The 19,951-nt window shown below is 44.9% G+C and overlaps 1 protein-coding gene across 1 annotated transcript in view; it reads right to left on the reverse strand.

The window, feature by feature from the left end:
• The window catches only part of GDA (guanine deaminase), a 49,321-nt gene extending 48,710 nt beyond the window's left edge, over positions 1-611 (reverse strand). Inside the window, exon 1 of the mRNA XM_074953243.1 lies at positions 221-611. Within this exon, the coding sequence (XP_074809344.1) occupies positions 221-343 (123 nt within the window). The 5' untranslated portion in view covers positions 344-611. The remainder of the gene's footprint in view (positions 1-220) is intronic.
• Between the last annotated feature and the right edge of the window lie 19,340 nt (positions 612-19,951).

A 19,951-nucleotide genomic window follows, 5' to 3' on the forward strand; every position in this document is an offset into this window, starting at 1 on the left:
CCCCAACCCTGTATCCTCCCACTACTATGCACACCCCCACCGAGGCACCCCAGTATGACATGCCTCCTCTCCTACTCAGTGCAATACCGTACACCCCTCCCTGCACACCTCGAGATTACCGAGCCCCTCCACGCCCGCCAACAGAACACAGAGCCGCCCCCCCCTTCCCACACGTGCCCCCGGGATTACAGCGCCCGCCCCCCGCGCGCCTCGCACTCACTCGCCCGTCGTCGCCCACGCCCAGCAGGTGGCCGTGCAGCACGGTCATGGGCGAGGAGCGGCTGGCGTGCACGAAGGTGCCTTTGAAGAGGTGAGCGAGGGGCGGCTTCTGTGGGGAGCCCATGGCGGTGCCCGGAGGGAGGCGGCCGGTGGCGCTCAGACTTGCCGCGGGGAAAGACGAGGCTCGGGCAGGGGCGGGCTGCTGCTCGGGGCTGCCGCTGCCGCTCGCTCTGCCTGGCTGCCTCCTGCTCCCAGGAGCTGGTGTCTGTTCCCTGCGTACCAATAGCAGCACCCCCTGCACCGAGCGCTGTCTCTCCACCCCCTAATGACTTTCCCTTTGGGGAGTGGTTACTGGCGCTGGAAAGCTCCTTCCTTCTCCCCGTTGCTGCCGAGTCAGCCTTGAACGCTACAGGTTGCCGAGCTCCTCCTGCCTGAAGAGGACATAGTCCGCTTACTTGCTGAGCATCTGGGCTGGGCGTAGCATATTTTGCTAATTAGGAGGAGTGGGAGCTGGCAATGATGCACCCCGGGGATGCAAACACATCCCCAAACACACACACATACACCTGCTACTCTGGTAGCAGCGCTCAGCGAAAAACACGTGTGGAAGGTGCACTGGCTACATGCAGTGATGAGTTGCCAAAATCTTAACAACTAGTTCCCTCCTCACCTCGCCCACCCCACCCCCCGGGACTTGTGCCCCATCCAACCCCCTGCGTTCCTTGATGACCTCCCCCCCAGGACCCCTGCCCGATCCACCCCCTTCCCCTGTCTGCCCCCAGAACCAGGCAGGAGGGTCTCGTGGGCCACCGTAGTGGGTGCCCATCCCACCCCTAAGAGCCAGAGGGACCTGCTGGGTGGCAAGGTGGGGAGTCCCCGCGGTGTTTACCTGGGGAAGCTCCCAGGAAGCATCTGGCAGGTCCCTCTGGCTCCTAGGGGCGGGGGAGCGTAGCTAGGGGGGAGCAGGGAGAGGCCGCTCCCCCCACTGATCACATCAAAAGTGGTGCCTTAGGCACTGACGCCATGAGTGCTCCGGGGCTGGAGCACTCACAGGGAAAATTTGGTGGGTGCAGAGCACCCACCGGCAGCTCCGCGCCTTGCCCCAGCTCACCTCCGCTCCGCCTTCTCCCCTGAAGCACTGCCCCACTCTGCTTCTCTGCGCCCCCCCCCCCCCCCGCTTCCTGCGAGTCAGCTGTTCAGCGGGAAGCCGGGGAGCGCTGAGAAGCAGGCAGCGGATTCCCGCTCAGGCCGAGGGTGACGGAGGTGAGCTGGGGCGGGGAGTGGTTCTCCTGCGTGCCCCCCCCACCCCGGGTTACCTGCTGCGGTGCGAGCGGCCCTCCTCACGCCCCCCCGTCCCAGCTCACCTCCGCCTCCCTGGGCCTGAGTGCGAAGCCGCCGCCTGCTGCTTGTATTTAAGAGCAGCAAGGATTTCACTGTTAAGCCAAGCTGGTCTCCTGCCATATTTACTATTCTTTCTTACACATCTATTCTTTCTTGTATCAACCCTGCTTTTGCTTTATCAGCATGAAAACTCAGCCAACAAGATATTGCTAAAATGAAACCACAGCAAACCACTTCTGCTGTGGCACTTTTCCAGTGTGCTCTTGCACAATGGCGACCTGACACCATCAGATAAGAAAGGAAGCATGTGGCTATTTTAATTCTGAAAAGTGTTGTGTGTGTCCTCCTTTTTTCTTCAATGTACAAAAAATGATCTATGGCTAGATAGAAAAAGATCACATCATTGTATTTATATTATGTCACAGAGAATTCAGTTTTTTCAAACATACTATTCACAAAGTACAAGATGATAGACAATCATAGACTTTGTTAACTTGGTTACACACTGGTTTTTGTCCTTAATAAATTGCTTTAATTTAAAAAAAGGAGTTGCAAGGTTTCAAGAGATATACCCATTTAATGTGGGAACACAGTAATGGGGTAGGCTACATACTTTGCATGACGACTGGAGTTTAAAACATATTTTGCACTCTTCCAGTGCAAGTTATGAGAGAACTGCCAAGGAGACAACAGTTTGTTGGCAAAGCGTCAAGTAAACAATTTGTATAAGGCAAGAACAGTAACCAGTATAAAAAGTACTTCTCATCTCAGGTTTGTTTAGTAGGTCCCAGAAGGTAAATTTGGGGCCCCAGCCTGCAGCCATGAGCCGTAACCAGTAGGAGAGCAGTTGACAATTTTAGTAGAATACACCCAGTTTTAACGGGGCTGTGATTCTTACGCTACATATGCTGACTAGCACCTATGCTCTGTTCAAATTCCTACCCTGCACTGGAAGGCATTTTTGTACCCTTGGTAAGCTGATAAGGTAGTTCCCTTCCTTAATATGGACTGGTTGCTACTTCCTTAGTTCCTATGCCAGAGGTGGGCAAACTTTTTGGCCCAAGGACCACATCGGGGAATAGAAATTGTATTGCGGGTCACGAATGCTCATAAAATTGAGGTGTGGGAGGGGGCGCGGGCTCTGGGGTGGGGCTGGAAATGAGAAGTTTGGGGTGCAGGAGGGTGCGCCGGGCTGGGATTGAGGGGTTTGGAGAGCGGGAGGGGGATCAGGGCTGGGTTGGGCTGTGGGGAGAGGCTCAGGGGTTCAGGCTCCAAGCGGTGCATACCTCAAGCGGCTCCCGGAAGAAGTGGTATTGTCCCTTCTCCAGCTCCTATGTGCAGGCTTGGCCAGGCGGCTCTGCACGCTGCCCTATCCGCAGGCACCGCCCCTGCAGCTCCCATTGGAGTGCCGGAAGGGGCCATTGGAGCTGGAGTGGGGCCATGCTGCAGCTTCCAGGAGCCGCGTGGTGTGACCCCAACCCTGCTCCCCGGCTGGAGTGGGGCTGAGCCATTGGTGCGACCCCCAACCCAGCACCCCAGCCGCAGCGGGGCTGAGCCGTGTGGTGTGGCTCGCAGGCTGTCTTAAAACGGCTCGCGGGCCGGATCTGGCTTGCGGGCCATAGTTTGTCCACCCCTGTCCTATGCTGTATATGAGTGTGAATCCCTCATTGTGCAGGATATAGGACCAGAGACAGCGATGCCAACAGGCAGCCTGAAAAGTGAGGGAGAACTTCATAGGCAGTGAAAGATGAAAAGCACCTTGAGATGGGAAAAAGAATGTGGGACATGGAGAAGGCAAGAAATAGGGCCTTAAGGAAAAGGAAAGACACAAATCCAGTGAAGGTAGAAAGGATAATTGCTCAGGGGAATTTTATTCCATTATATTCTGTTAACAGATGTCTGCACTGGTTCCTTCTTCTTGTCCCAGATGTCATCGGTAGGAACCCAAGGAGACTCTGCCCTCTAACAAGAATCCAGGGTCAACATCAAAAGTCTGAAACTTGATTTCAAAATCAAGTAGCAAGTTGGACTTTTTATAATTAAAAAAATAATAATAGATATCTGGGGTTCTTTATTGTAGGGCTTTACATTTTTGCAAAGTTGTGGGAGTGATGAGAGCAACACTTTAAGAACTGCTTGAGTGCAACATGCTGAAAAGTGTGAACTCTCAGAAATTTGTTACCAACAAAAGGCACCTCATGCTCTGGGCCTGGCCCTCCTCTCATTTAAGTCAAAGGAAAGGTTTAAGTAAGGAACGATATAGATGTGTGTTGAGTGAAGCTTTAGTGAGAATGTTGGGAGCACAGTCCATAGGGCATAGCAAAACCTCATTGCAAGAAAAATCAGGAATGTTATACTAGAGCTGATCGAATCATGGAATTTATGTTTTGTGGGAGCACATGGGTGCTCTGCACTATAAAGTCTCTTTCGCTCTGTGACCCAATGACTATTAAGTGAAACAGTCATTGGGCCAGAGAAAGAGAGTGAGAATGACTCTGTAGTCCAGTCGTTAGGGTACCCACGTGAAAGACCTGGGTCCAGTATTCTTGCGCCAGTCACTCTTTCATTATTTATCCACAATGGAACAACTTCAACAGGAGACACTGAGGAGGCTCCCACATCAGAATGTCCCACAGTTTAGTGGTTAGAGCACTCTCCTGAGAGGAAGGTGACCTCTGTTCAAATACTTTCTTCTCCTCTGGCAGAGGGAGAAGTTGCACATCCCAAGTGAGTGCTCTAACCACTGAGCTAAAAGTTATAAGGTGGGTACCCCAATCACCCCATTTTGTATGGAGTGAGGCAGGCACTTAACTTGTTCCTGCAAGAAATGGCTTGGGAACCTAAACCATCTGACTGTTCCTGGACTCCTAAGCAGAGATAGGTCCCTGTCTGTGAGAGAAGGGTGAGGCTTAGCACACACCCTGGTTGTTTGCATAGCTAAGATGGCTCCCTGCCAGCCTGCTGGCTTTTGTGGATTGCATTTCTAGGCGCCTGTCTCTCCCTAGGCATTGTACAGTCTAACTTGGCTTTGTGGATCGGTGTTGTTTCTGTGATTTTCAGGGCACTTAAAAGTTAGGTTACAACATGTAACTAGATTCTATCTCTTTCCCTAATGTGATGGAATGCATAGACTCCTTACTGGGGTTGGAAGAGAGGTTAACATACTACTACTTCTTCTTTTTTATTTTTTAAGTAAAGGAATGGTCACAGCTGCTAAATGCTGGGGTTGTCAGAGTAGCAGGGATGAGCCAGCTGGGATGAATCAAGTTAGTTCCCTCAGTAACACTATAAACATGCTGTCCTGGCAAGTTCTTGGGTTCCTCTGAGTTAGGAACTTGGGTCTCCTCAGGGGAAGTAGAAAATTGCTAGCTGGCAAGTATTTCTGTTTGCTTCAGTAATGTCAATTTTTATTGCACAAACCCTTTTTTGGTTAAATTCATGTATCAGCCAGGGTGAAGGAAGTCCTTTTTTACCTCTCATTGCAAACCATTCCCTGTGGCGAGGTTTTGTTTGTTTCCAGAAAGCCTGGTCACATAATTTACTTAGCCTTAAAAATCCTTTGGTGTCGTCACACATTCACTTTATGCTACACCACCAGTTTTGTTGGTTTGGGGGGGAGGGGGGTTGGCCTACTACTATATAAAATCTCAGTGTCTCAATCATTCTTCAGTAGCATTTCAGTCTCTCTTGCTCTTATTTTTTTAAACCCTCTGCATCCTTCTGCTAGATTTTAACAGTGGGGCTAGAATTTGAATTCTGATGCTGAGCAGCAATAGGAGATGCAGTCAAAATAGTTCTAGGAACAGCAAGAGAGATTGGAGCAGCATTAGAAGGTGGTCATATATCCTGTCTGTTGCTTCTATTTTTCAATCTTTCATTTCACTTAGTGCAGTTTGCTCTCTTTATTGTACAACATATGAGTTTAATGAGTTGCTTTCAATGTTTGAGAGCTACTCTGTAGATCGGAATAGTAACTGATCAGTAACCTGAGCAGTAGTAAGTCCTACCCTACTTTGGAAAAGCTGAGAAGTTGGGGAGTCTTTTTATCCAATTTAGATAAAATGTACTACAAGTTCTGTGGCATTTGCTCAACCACTTCAATGATGATGGAAGGTTCAAACGAATTCTACAGCATACAGGTTTCAAGGAACAATAGTTAATTAACTTTTTATATGTGCTTGATTACAAAACATACACAAGATTTGCTTTGATAATTATGCAGCTAGGGCAATAAAGTTAGCAAGTTACAAAATGTCATGTGCTGCTTGGAAGATGAATGCAATAAATAAATGACAAATATTATTAGGGCATTCAGAGAACAAAAAGAATGAGTTGTATACCATTTTTTGATTCAACATAGAACAATAGATAGAAAGATGTAGAATGTATCAGGAACAAAGGTTGCACAACAATATCAACAAAGATCCTCACTGGCGCCTAAGCTATCTTGGCACAGGATCAGAGCCGTCCCTAGGGCGGGGCCTGGGACATATTAGCCTCCCCACTAGTTTCCTTGCTGTCCGCCCGGCGTGCCTGCCTGCCGCTCACCTCCTCACCCCCTGGCCACCAGTCACTCTCCTCCTCGCCTGCCTGCCTGCCGCTCGCCTCCTCCCCTGCCTGCCCACTGCTTGCCTCCCCGCTCGTCTCCTCACCGTCTGTCTGGTGCACCCTCCTCCACCCGTCCGCCCAACTGCTGCTGTCCTCCTTGCTGTCCGCCCACCTCATGTCCCCACCCACCTCCTCACCTGAATATTGGGACAAATGGCATCCCTATCATACATCGGTCAGGACGCAGGACAAAGGGCTAAATATCAGGACAGTCCCAATTTTATCAAAGCGCCAGGGCCCCAGCAGTTGCCCCAACTTGCCCTACCCAAGGGACGGCTCTGCACAGGATGGCGGTAAATATTTCAACAGTGTCTATTCCTAATAGATTATTTCTCCAAGTACAGTAACTCCTCGCTTAATGTTATAGTTATGTTCCTGAAAAATGTGACTTTAAGCGAAATGATGTTAAGTGAATCCAATTTCCCCATAAGAATTAATGTAAATAGGGGGGGTTAGGTTCCAGGGAAAAAATTTTCACCAGTGTGAAAGTAGAATGAATTATATTGAAATTATAATTCATTAAAGAAATGCTACTTGAAGGGTTTGTTGAAATATAGTTGTCAGGAAGAGAAACATTAAGGAGTGTGAGACAATGGGTCCTCAAACTAATTAACTTAGAGCTCCTACTGAGGTAGGAGATTGGTAAACGTTAGTATGCAAATAAGATATGTATGTATATTTGTCAGTTTCTGCTTTCTTTTGTCTCTTATGTTAAATTGGCTTTGGCTTAGCTGTATAAATAAGTTATCTTGAGCCTCAGAGAGGGGCTCACATCTGGGTGCATTAGCAAAGTGCTTTGCTAATAAACAGAGTGGTCTGACAAATTATGTGAGTCCTCAATCTGACTTTGACACCAGACAAAAGACACTATATATATACACACACACACACACTATAAGTTTTAAACAAACAATTTAATACTGTACACAGCAATGATGATTGTGAAGCTTGGTTCAGGTGGTGAACTCGGAGGGTGGAATATTTCCCAGGGAATGCCTTAGTGCTGAATGATGAACTAGCACTCGGCTGAGCTCTCAAGGGTTAACACATTGTTGTTAATGTAGCAACACACTCTATAAGGTAGCACAAATGGAGGGAAGGGAGACAGCATGGCAGACAGAGACCCACACCCTGTGTGTGAGAGGGAGAGAGATGCGCATTGTCCCTTTAAGTACACTGACTTCGCTCTAAGTACATTGCCTTTTTAAGTAGATCAGCAAGTTGAGACAGCAGCTGCTGCTAGCAAGCTTCCTCCGTCCTGAGCCCTGTCGTGTGTCTCCCCCGCCACCCCAGCTCTATGGAGATGGGATAAGTGGGGGGCAGGAGCAGGGGGGAGGGGGACACCCTGACATTAGCACCCCTCTTCCACCCCTTCCCCCCCCCCACACACACAGCAAGCAGGAGGCTTCCAGGAGCAGCTCCAAGGCCAAGGGCAGGAGCAGCACATGGCAGCGTGGGGAGGAACAGCTGAACTGCCCGGCAATTGATAGCCTGCTGAGCGGCTGCCACACAGTGAACTTAGGGGAGCAGGGAGCTGATAAGGGGGCTGCCGGTCCACCCTGATTCTGAGCCCCCACCAGCTAGCTGCAATGGGCTGTTCTTTCTGCAAGTGATGGACAAAGCAAGCGGCTGCCAAACAACGTTATAAGGGAGCATTGTGCAACTTTAAATGAGCATGTTCCCTAATTGATCAGCAAAGTAACAATGAAACAACGTTAACCGGGACGACTTTAAGTGAGGAGTTACTGTATCCAGAAGTCCTTTGTTTACCACACAAATCAGCCAATACTGTGATTACAAAATGAAAAGCCTTGTTTGAAAGGCATTCTACACCTGGAAAACTATTAGGTTCACTCTTCCTTTTGCAAGCATAGAAATGTGTAATGTGGGATATGCAGCTCAGCCATTCCCAGCCCAGGGTACGCACAATCTAAAATAAGGGCTGAGAGAATTAGTTAAATCAGTGTTTCACAAAATAATTATATCAGGCAAGGAAGAGATTAGAAATGTGACTGTCTTGAAGCACTTTCCAGCAAGAGGTATTGATGGACAAAATGCTGAAATAGTTTCTGATATATGGTGCTACAATCCAGAACTGCAAAGAGTTCATGCAAAACTAAGACTGTGACAGGGAAAAAAAGTGTAAGATACTATGACCAAATGGCCAGGCTACTGCCTGTTTTCTGTCATGGGGATCCAGTATGCATTACAGTACAGAGTTGGGAGTGTGGAACACAGAGTCATGAGTCTACAGCCATGGTCATAGTACATTGACACATCTACAAGTGGAAGTTAAAGACACATTAGAAGGCACTTATGAGCGGAGCACACATTACCAGTAAGAAAAACATAGCCTGCCAACTGTATCTGAATAGCCACCTGAATAGTGTCATGAACCACCGCAAAACATCCTGTTTTCAGACTGTAACCGTCTCACCAGAAGGCATGTCAGCCACATCAAATATCACTGACATAAATTCCCCTGAAGAGGGTATTGGCTATAGCTATCATGCACTTATAAATACTCTATATTGCATCAGCAGTAAAGGCTGAAATCCAGTTGATTAAATGCTAGTAACTTCTGACCCACAACTGTTAAGACTTTCATGGATCAAGTGTGATCCCAGAGACACTGATAGTTGATATACTGTCACTTACTGGAAATGGGGGAGAAGAGGGAAGTGTTTCGTTGAAATATAAGAGAGAGATGTGGTGTTGTGCATTACTACTTTAAAATCAAGGGTGTGGGGCCAGCATCTCAATGCATCCCGCTGATAGAAGAATCCAGATTCAGGCACAAAGAGTTTTGCTCCAGTTGAGCTCCTGAATTGACCTGTCACTCTGGTTCTAGTTAATAAAGTGTTTACTGTTTCACAAGTTGATCATGGACCTGAATGAGCACACACTGATGGGTTGAGTGACTGTGCCAAAGGAGTTCTCACAAAATTTGCTGGAATCAACTACACAGGTGATGAATAAAGCATATCATGTACATCAAGTAGAACAGTGAGGGTATGACCTCAGTGTTGAGGCCTTTGGTACACACACTTGCACCCCTACCCACATTTAGAAGTGGTAGTGTAGAACAGTTGTTGTGTGACTTTGTCACAGAGGCTTGTTGTGGATGAGCAAGACCAGGATCAAGCAGCGGCTGCAAGGTACATGATCCCATGCACTTATAAAACTTACATGCAGTATAAGGAATAGAGAGAGCAGATTTTTGCCTATTAATGAATTATTTTATTTATTTATTTATTGGTCATGCCAATATGAACCACTATAATGAAATCTGTTACAAGCTTTCCTTCTAACCCTTTTTTCTCATATTCATAACTCCCACACAACCAAAATAACAGACTGGAAAGTTTGATAGTAATGTCCGTTTTCATAGTTTCTCTTTAGACATCTATCAAACTTTCAGTGTGCATTGAATTGCTAGCAGAAGTTGAAAACATTAAGACACATAGGTAAAATGAAAATATCACAGGAAACGGAAGTCAGCAGCGGTATTGGTTTCCTCCTTAACGATTCATCTGCAAATGAAACCATTTTCTGTTTTATGCAGAAAACAGTAAATATTGCTACTTGCCTTGCCAGATCATATTGGCAGCCTGTGATTGGCTGACGTTGGTGTCTCATGACTAAGAAGTCTCATGAACATAGCACTCCAGCATGCTGAGAGCTTCTTGAACTAAATTCTTCAGAATTAATTTGTGCTTAATGAGCTGTACTGAAAATGTCTGCACTCCATGTGTAACTGCACAGTACCAACACCCAAATCCTCTTGCTATGTGCTGCTTAACAATTGGCATATCTCACCCCAGAGGCAGCTGCCTGTCAGTGGTGAACAAAGTGATTCTATATATGTAATTTATACTGTTGGTAAAATCATTGTAAAATGTTTTAGGATCAGTTTGGATGAAGTCTACTTTAAATACAAGAACATTATCATCATAAGTGTTTCTTTGTCCCAGGAGGTGCCAAAGAATACACATTACCAAGATTTAAGAAAACTCTGAACAATTAGTTGAATTCCAGTGGTATTGCTGGACATATGAACAGGAATAAATAGTTAACTATAGTGAGTCTTGCTCTCATGTACATGATTGAACTGATTACAGATTTGGAGACAAGAAGGAATTTTTCCTATGCCTTATTGGCAGCAGGCTTGTTTTGTCATCTGGAGCAGTGTTTCTCAACCTTTTCAGGTTGGCAGCACCTTACTCAAAGTTAAAAATTTTCATGCCCCCCCTTACATTTGCTATAAAAGTAAGAATAAAAAATATATTGATTATAAGACTATATAATTTGTGTGTGTGTTTTGAGAGGTTGACAGGTCAATCTTGACCTGTAAAGATAACGATACATGGAGAGTAGGGGAGAACCACATATTTTTCACTTTAGATTGTCAATACCTTGTGACCCTCCTGATTGCTTTTCCTGACTCCCACCCCTCCTAGGGTAAGCAATCCACTGGTTGAAAAATGCTGATCTAGAACATTGGTCATGCATCATCTGACAGCATCGTGAGGGTATATCAAAAACATGGTGGATTTCTTGTAATTACAAAAGGGTGGGCACTGGTGGACCTAGGTCTTTTCTGTGTCCTTTTTCTTATTTCTAGTTACGAGCAACTTGTTTGCCATTTGTTTGTTTTTCCTAGTGTTGCTATTTTCATCTTGCTTGTTGATGCTCAGGCATTCAGTGATAGTCCTGTGAAGCACCGTTGGGTACCATTGATCTGTGCAGTGTTGGAACACACTGTAGATTATTAGACTATTTCTGAGGTATGTGGAGGCCATTCCTTATCTACTGAGATAAAAATAATAACAATAATACTTTTCACTTTTATATAGTGCTTTCTATCTGTAGATCTCAAAGTGATAGTCATGTGAGACTAACATATGGTAGGTGCTGCTGCTGAAGCCTATAGGAGAGTAGGCTGATGGAGTTTACTGAAGGAAGAGAAGGCATGTTTCAAAGTCAGTGCCACAGGCTAAGTATCCCTGTTTACTTTGCTGGAAACACCACCAGCGAAGGTGCCCAGACACCATTGTGGCAGGTGCACTATAAATGCATAGGTAGGTAGCAGGCTGTCAGAATGATGGCATTGGAGAAGTATTCTTTGCAGCTGAGTATTGTCCTGTACTACCAAGGACACTGTTTCTTTGTGTGGTGACTGCTTTGTTGTTTTTTCCTTCATCTTTGTTTTTCAGTTAGAGAAGTAACTAACTGCTTTCTTTCATGTGTTATTTCAGTTCTATTTTTATCTGGCATCTATTTATATTACAGCTTTTCTGCAGTTGGATTCCGCTTTAGGTGTGCCTCCAAAATTGTTTGATATTTCAGAAAAGTAGAATTGGAGCATTTAGGGTTCATAAAATGTCTTCCTCTGATGCTCTTAGAACCTTACTAAGAATGCTAAACTTCACCTTTAGAGGAGCTATCCTTTTCAGTTTACTAGAATAATGACATTTAGAGACATCATCAATGGTTCCCACTTTAAGCTGAAACACACCCTCCGCGAGGGGCTTGCAGTGCTCTAATAGGCATGTCTGTGCTGTTCCCTTGACACACACAGCTAGAGCAGTGCAAACAATCACAAAAAACAGGTGAGAACATTTGGGTTCAGCTCACTGTTACTGGGGTGGTCCTATTTGTTTTTTTGCCACTATTTGTATGACCACTGGTTCATTCATAACAACATCCACAGGTGGCAAAAGTTTTGAAAAATTTAATACAAATTAGATTTTGCCAGAAATGTTATACCAGAAATTCTCCATTATAAAAACCCTTTGTTGATTAGAAGGCAATAAAGAAATGAGGGGGGGTTAGGAGCAGAGGAAGAAATGAAGCTTTAAAAAATAAGACTGCAGTGAGCAGCTGTGACAAGAAAGTGGAGTGAACTGTGCCGTGTCACTACTTGTGTGTATCTGTCTATCTCCATCTAGGCTTTTGTACCACACCCATCACCTCACTATCTGATTCACTGGGAATGGCAGTATCAGGGTGACTCGTCTGGCAGTATTTCAGAGCCCATATTTCCTGGATAATCTAGCCATCTGCATGGAATGGAGACTGGACCTCAGGAGGGGGAGTGATTTCAGTATCACATATGCACTCTGATAACACCTGGGAAAGGGGCAGTCAGAGGTGTATGCTATATAGCACCAGGATGGGCAACCCCTGCTCTGACCTCTAGGAAATGTTGGGCCAGACTCTCTGCTGCATCCAGCATCTCTGGGATCCAGCTCTGGGGCAAAGGGCATACTGTCAGAGATCTGAATATGGCTTCCTGATTCACTTCCAGATCCCAGGCACAGATTAGAACAGTCATGGGGCTACTTTCACTCACACCAAGTGTCAATGGTCCCCAAAGGACCATCTGTCAGCTGGGGATGGCTCCATGTCTAGCTGGCAGCCGGTATCAAGTGGAGTGCCCCAAGGGTCGGTCCTGGGGCCGGTTTTGTTCAATATCTTCATTAATGATCTGGAGGATGGCCTGGATTGCACCCTCAGCAAGTTTGCTGATGACACTAAACTGGGAGGAGTGGTAGATACGCTGGAGGGTAGGGATAGGATACAGAGGGACCTAGACAAATTAGAGGATTGGGCCAAAAGAAATCTGATGAGGTTCAACAAGGACAAGTGCAGAGTCCTGCACTTAGGATGGAAGAATCCCATGCACTGCTACAGACAAGGGACCGAGTAGCTAGGCAGCAGTTCTGCAGAAAAGGATCTAGGGGTTACAGTGGACGAGAAGCTGGATATGAGTCAGCAGTGTGCCCTTGTTGCCAAGAAGGCTAACAACATTTTGGGCTGAATAAGTAGGAGCATTGCCAGGAGATAGAGGGACGTGATCGTTCCCCTCTGTTCGGCATTGGTGAGGCCTCATCTGGAGTACTGTGTCCAGTTTTGGGCCCCCACACTACAAGAAGGATGTGGAAAAATTGGAAAGAGTCCAGCAGAGGGCAACGAAAATGATTAGGGTGCTGGAGCACATGACTTATGAGGAGAGGCTGAGGGAACTGGGATTATTTAGTCTGCAGAAGAGAAGAATGACGGGGGATTTGATAGCTGCTTTCAACTACCTGAAAGGGGGTTCCAAAGAGGATGGAGCTAGGCTATTCTCAGTGGTGGCAGATGACAGAACAAGGAGTAATGGTCTCAACTTGTGGTGGGGGAGGTTTAGGTTGGATATTAGGAAAAACTTTTTCACTAGGAGGGTGGTGAAGCACTGGAGTGGGTTACCTGGGGAGGTGGTGGAATCTCCTTCCTAGAGGTTTTTAAGGCCCAGCTTGACAAAGTCCTGGCTGGGATGATTTAGTTGGGGATTGGTCCTGCTTTGAGCAGCGGGTTGGACTAGATGACCTCCTGAGGTCCCTTCCAACCCTGATAGTCTATGATTCTATGATTGCTGGAGCACATTGCACTCTAGCCACACCCCCCACATGCCCCCTCTTTTCAGGGCTGCAAGGAGAGTGACACAGGTGCTGGCTCTGAGGCCACTGGGGACTCCCCCAGGGCAGAGGAATTCCCAGCTAGGAACTTGCCATCAGTCTCTGCTCCCTTTGTGCTGCCAAACAGTGAATCTGCCCCACTGGGTCTTGGTATCAAATGGACTTTGTTTTGGCGTTGGGCGTCACTGGAAGTGAGGCCCTTTTTTTTTCTGTTTAAACATTTCATTTCACCATAGCAATGGAAATCCTGATTTTAAAAAATGGTGGGGAAACAAGACCTCTTCATTCCTTTACTTTCCCCACTCCCTTCGGTATTTGTGGAGAACAACAGTGGCGCTTGTTGCTTCAGAACACCCACTTGCACCAGCTCGGTGAGCTCATGCTAATACATAAATGTCACTTCAACAATGCCGTCAGTATTGAGTTAAAAAATTACAGAATAGAGTTGTTAAGGAAGGTTGTTTCTGTGACTCATGGTTATTGACATGACTCATAGGCCCTTTTGATATGTAGGTTGTGAGCTTTAAATAGTAAGCTCTAGCACAAAGGCAAAAGAAGCAGGAAATTGACTTATTTTCTTTGAAAACTCTCCTCTCAGGCATGTCACACTCATTCACAAAAAGAAAAGGAGTACTTGTGGCACCTTAGAGACTAACCAATTTATTTGAGCATGAGCTTTCGTGAGCTACAGCTCACTTCATCTCATTCACAGACTCCCTGTGTGAAAGTGCTGTACTTCGTGTGTTTTGGATCAGATACAAAGGATGCACAGAGGAATTATCTTATACTAATAAAATGGATGCAGCTCTTGTTTCCTAGTCACTTGCACAGCCACCATTGCACCTGCACAAGTTCTCTGAGAATGCTTCATAATGAATATAATGCTTGCGTGGCAATGAATGGCATATGAACAATACGTCAAGCTGTTGCACTATGGCCATGTCTATGCGGAACCACTGGGATAGCACCAGTGTAAATACCAACAGTGCAGCATATCCACATGCTGCTTTAGGCTTAGGACCATTGCATTTTTGCCCTGAGACCCACATTTTACACTGGTGCAGTTAAACTGCCCTCTGAATATCTATCCCCAATTGCCAGCTTCCCTGAAATAGTAGGAAGACCTTCTGAGGTAATTTGGGAGAGGGGAATTGAGAGAGGAGAGAGGAAATTCCCACAAGTCCCCTGAAGCTGGCACCCTTTCCTGGTCCTTTTCTCAAAATGGAGGCCAGGTTGAATGCTCAATGTTTGTTCCTTGCTCATCTGGAAAGGTTTCTGCAGGAACTTCTGACAAGCAGGCAGCTGCAGACAGGCAGTGGAAGCTGGTGTGCCTGTGGAGAGCCAGAGACCAAAGCAAGCAGCTCACAGAGCTATTTGCAACTGTCTTGCACCTCCCAAGTAGATAGCTACATGTATTCAAAGATGATGTTCTTTGAGTGGAGGGCCGCTTTTGGGTCCAGACCACAACCATAGACTGGTGGGACCAAGCTGTACTTGAGATCTGGAAAGAGCAGCCATTCATGGTGAAGATGGAGAGTTTTCTGTAGCTTTAGTTAGCTGGCCCCAAAACTGCACCACCAGACCATGAGGATGAGAGCCATCCTCACTGTGAAAAAGAGAATGGCAGATGTCCCAAAGGGAACTGGCTGTCCCCAGTAGTTAACAACCTGTTAGTCACCATTTTGGGGATGGAGATCTGCAGTAAGTTCTATTGTCTTGTGATAGAGGTTTTGAGGACAATGCATAGTGTGGTGTAGCGACATATGAACAGGGTGGCAAGTGTGCCTGGGAACACTGATTAAGCAATAGGGGGCTCCTGGATTATGTAGGAGCCACTGATCAAACCCAGGTGCCCACTATGGTGCCTTCCACCAACATACCCAGTATGGAGTATATTAAACAGAAAGGTTTTATCTAGTACTTAGTGGATCATCATGGAGTGTTCACTGACATGTATGTAAGGTGGCCAGGTAAAGTGCATGGTTTGAGAATTTCTGAAACTTCTGGACTTTTAAAGGGGAATTCTATTCTCACTGAACAATATTGACCTCAGTGGTGTTTCTGTCGACACTGTGATTCTGGGTGACCTGGTATGCCTCTTTGGCCATGGCTAATGAAACCTCTTCCTGATTAAACACAGATAGATATGTGCAGATTCAATTGTACATTCAGCTGTAGAACATGAGTAGACTTTACACTTGGGAGACCTAAAGCAAGATGAACTCTGAATCACGTTTAAATCACGCATAAACGTTTAGTGATGAATGTAAGTGATTCTCATGTATGCCTCCTGCATTCAGTTTAACATAGGTGAAAGAACAAGTGAGGTTTTCAGCGCAGACTGGACTGCCCAGGAAACCAGACTGGCATCTATCTATACATAGCTGGCAGATTCACCTGAATCTGTTCGTACGGCCAGTAGGCTGCAAAAATCAGAAATGCTTTATGCACACAGCCACACTGATAGTGGGAACTGGATATAAAGCAAAAGTGTAACACATTTTGATGATCAAAGTCTCTTTATCTGTATGCTGCAGAGATTTCTGGAGGAGGAGACAGTGCCAGGGTAGTGATGTATTATGATGGATGGTTTTATGATGGAATAATTTTGTACAGAGGATTTGTTTATGGAAGAGTGAACTTGTATTTCTATTCCCTTACAAAAACTTAATTAACTTAGAGTTAAGGTTGATCAGCTGCATTTCCAATCAGCATAATTGATACAAATCAAGGAAATCACTAGTTTAAAGCTATATTAATATTCACAGTAACTTCAATTCACGTGCTTCAACACCCACAAGCATTCACAGACTCTTCACCTCCATAACAAACTTCCATTCACTGCCCACATACATCCACCCACACTGCACACGTCCAATTCCTTTAAATCACACTCAGAAGTACCAGTTTAAATACTGACTTGGAGTGATAAATACATTACTGTATATACTTTTACTGTGCAAGTGTATCTGCTAGCAACATATCTCCCTGAGGACGTAGCTAAGCTTGTGCATTTGAAAACAGTGGTTTGAACCACCCCCTCAGCTGGTGCAAATCAACATGACGCCATTGAAGTCAGTGTAGCTATACCAGTTTATATCCATCTGAAGATCGAGCCCATGTTTCTGCTTGCTAAGTAATTAAAAAACACTTTGCTTTTTACTGTTTATGAGTGTATGAAAATGCATGTTTAGTACTGTTAGAATGGTATATATCGACTGCTCTGGAGAACGGTCATTATTGTATCTAGGGAAACGCAGTAGAAAGAAATTAGAGCGGCATTCTGCACAATATGTACTAAAAGCACTTGTACAATACATTATGTGTGTACTTAAGCAGCGCACTCAGCACAGCCTGCATAAAAAAGAATAAAAAGGAAAAACCAAATAAATAAAAGAAGATGTATTTGCATTGAATTGGCAAAGAGTCACCTGATCTTTTATCTGGTCTGGAGAGTCACGAGAACTGGATTGGCCTACATGCCAGTGTTCAGTATGAAAGCCAGGTTTTCAAGGCTGATGTGACTACAGATCTATTTTAATAGAATCGTCAGTTTATTGTATTACATGCAATTCTTGTTTTGAAGGTTTTATCAAAGCTTCTTTCTCTATGGCAGCAAGCACAAACCCAGTGAAAATACAGACACATATAATGTGTGAGGATCGATTCAATCTACAACCAGAGTACACATCTGTGCATAAATTAGACAGCTATAAGGCAACTGGTATTCATTGCTGTGAGTGTAAAATCAGAAAGGTGCAGTACCTGTGCGCACATGGGTGGGAGGGGCCTGATTTATGTAATGAGTGCACACAGCAACATCGCACTTAGGGATCATTCCTGCGTGTGAGCTTGCCATTGCTATGCAAGGGTGCAGAAGAGTTTCACTTAATAGGCTGATGATGAGGGAATAAAGGGATTTATGAAAGACACATTATTGATATTGTTGATCTCCACAGTGGACTTCAGTGGAGTCCTGGCTAACGACATACTGCCAATTCACTTTAAGATTTTTTTTTATAAGATAGTATTATGGGTTGGGTTAAATCTCACTGAAGCTGGTGGATGTAACAATCGCTTTCTATTCAGCATAAGTGTAAAAAAGCAATTGAGCTCCTTTATGGAAACAGATAGCTGAAACAATAGGAGTACCACCCCAAACACAGACACATGGCTAGGCTTGAGTTGAAGTTGAACCATGTGGCCCAAGGGTTTCCCTGGAGATTGATATAGCAAACGCAGAGGCTAGGGCATTGATTTGTGGAGCTGTGTGTGGGAGAGAGAAAAGCAGCGAGAAACACCACAGAGACAGAGCAGACACAGTGAAGGAGACAGAAAGCCAAGGAGACAGCCAGAATAAGCACTGGGAGCAGAGATAAAGCCTAGAGAGAGACTATTTGGCTACAGTGCTGGCTAAAACTGAGAGCAAAGGAACTGTCTCATATTGTTTGATTCCTATTTTGGTCACAGAAACAGGACTTTGTGTACATTCTTTGTAAATAAACAAGATTACATCAAAGAAATACCTGACAACATCATCAATTTCTCCTCCTAACGGAAACAACCTGCAAGACCCCAAATATTGGCTAACTTGGGTCGAAAAGCAGCAACAATAGCATGCTTCTGTGTAGTGGCTGTTTAGAGACCAACTTTCCATGGTAGCGGGCTGCAAAGCTGGGTTTCTGAACTATTTCGTACACTGCATACTGCCTGAAAGCCAGTGTGATGTCAGAGTAAAACTGGGTTTTGTGTGGGCAGGGCTAATTTAAACACGCGTTAGTCATCACACTTATGCCACAAATGCAACTGCCAGAAAGACTGGTTTCATTGGCACCTACACGAGCCCTGGCCCTTTTCTAGCCTGCAGTCTTCCTCTGATTAAGGGGACTGCCAACATCTCAGTCATTGCACCTCATTGTGTCACCCGTTACACTGAACTGAGAATTGCATTTTCTCCCAAGTTTTCTTTAGATGAGAAACAATTTCTGCCTAATGTACATAATAATAATGTGATCCTGGATGAAATCCTGTAATTGTTTAACGGATTATTGCCTTGTATAGATTATCTGATCTAATCTATGATTTATATATATATGCTATAATCTTGTGATTTATAGTTAATACTTGAGTCTTCAAATACAAATTTGAAACATTACATTCAATGGCAATTTTGAGATCAGATCGATTCTGCTGGACAATTAATTCTAAATAAGGGATTTAATTTACTCTCCTTTATTTTATTCCTGGAGCACTGCCTCTGGAATTAGTGTTTTAGCTATTGGTATTGCTTACTTTTTATAAATGTTTACATTTTAAAACTGTATCACAACACAACACACACTATTCTTAACGGAACAACAGCAGAGAAGACATGAATGCCTCAGAGAAGTGGTAACAGGTTACAGTCTTTCGCCCTAGGTCAGTAATTCAGTTCCAGGCTGTTCACAGATTTTTTTATTCTTTGTTGGTGGTATGGTGGCCCATGGAAAAAGAATTTGTGGTCTCATTCCAGTTCTTCCCAGAAACTGGCAACCCTGCTGACAGTCTCCATAGAGGGGCCAAGAACTGAATTCATGGATGCTATATGCTTTCACTCCAGGAAAGACCAAAACAAGGTGAGACATATCAGTTGGGCATTGCATTGCGACTACTCCTGCGGGAGACTTGTGAGCACCAGAACTAAAAATGACCAGTTCAGTACAGTGTTCAGTACTAACTGCAAAACTTATTTATTCAACTTAGTTTACAATAAGTTCTTCTCTCACCCACAACATTAATAATAACTTTAAAAAAACAACAACCCTGGATCATCTGATCAGGTAACTGACTTTCATGTGCTGGAAGGAAATGAAGGAGATATTGTTTTGTTATTTCTTTGTAAGTACCTGAGAGGCATTCCAAAGCAAGAAAACCATCTCAAACACAGATAAATTAGGTAGCTAGATAAGATTAGGCCTGGAAGCACAAAAGAAACTGGTGTTGGGTAATCATATTTGGCCCAAGGTGCTCAAAAGTGATACTATATTCAGTGATACAGTTGCAACTGCCTCAACATAACCGAACATGGGTTTCTGCAGTGTCCCTCTCCCAGACCTCCTGTCTGGGAAGCTAAAATACTTTGCAACAGTTCCCAATACTACAGAGCCTATACTCAGGTACTGTAAAAAGAAAAGGAGGACTTGTGGCACCTTAGAGACTAACAAATTTATTTGAGCATAAGCTTTCATGAGCTACAGCTCACTTCATCGGATGCATTCAGTGGAAAATACAGTGAGGAGATTTATATACACAGAGAACATGAAACAATGGGTGTTACCATACAC

This window comes from Natator depressus, chromosome 5 (assembly GCF_965152275.1).
Source record: "Natator depressus isolate rNatDep1 chromosome 5, rNatDep2.hap1, whole genome shotgun sequence".
Lineage (NCBI taxonomy): Eukaryota > Metazoa > Chordata > Testudines > Cheloniidae > Natator > Natator depressus.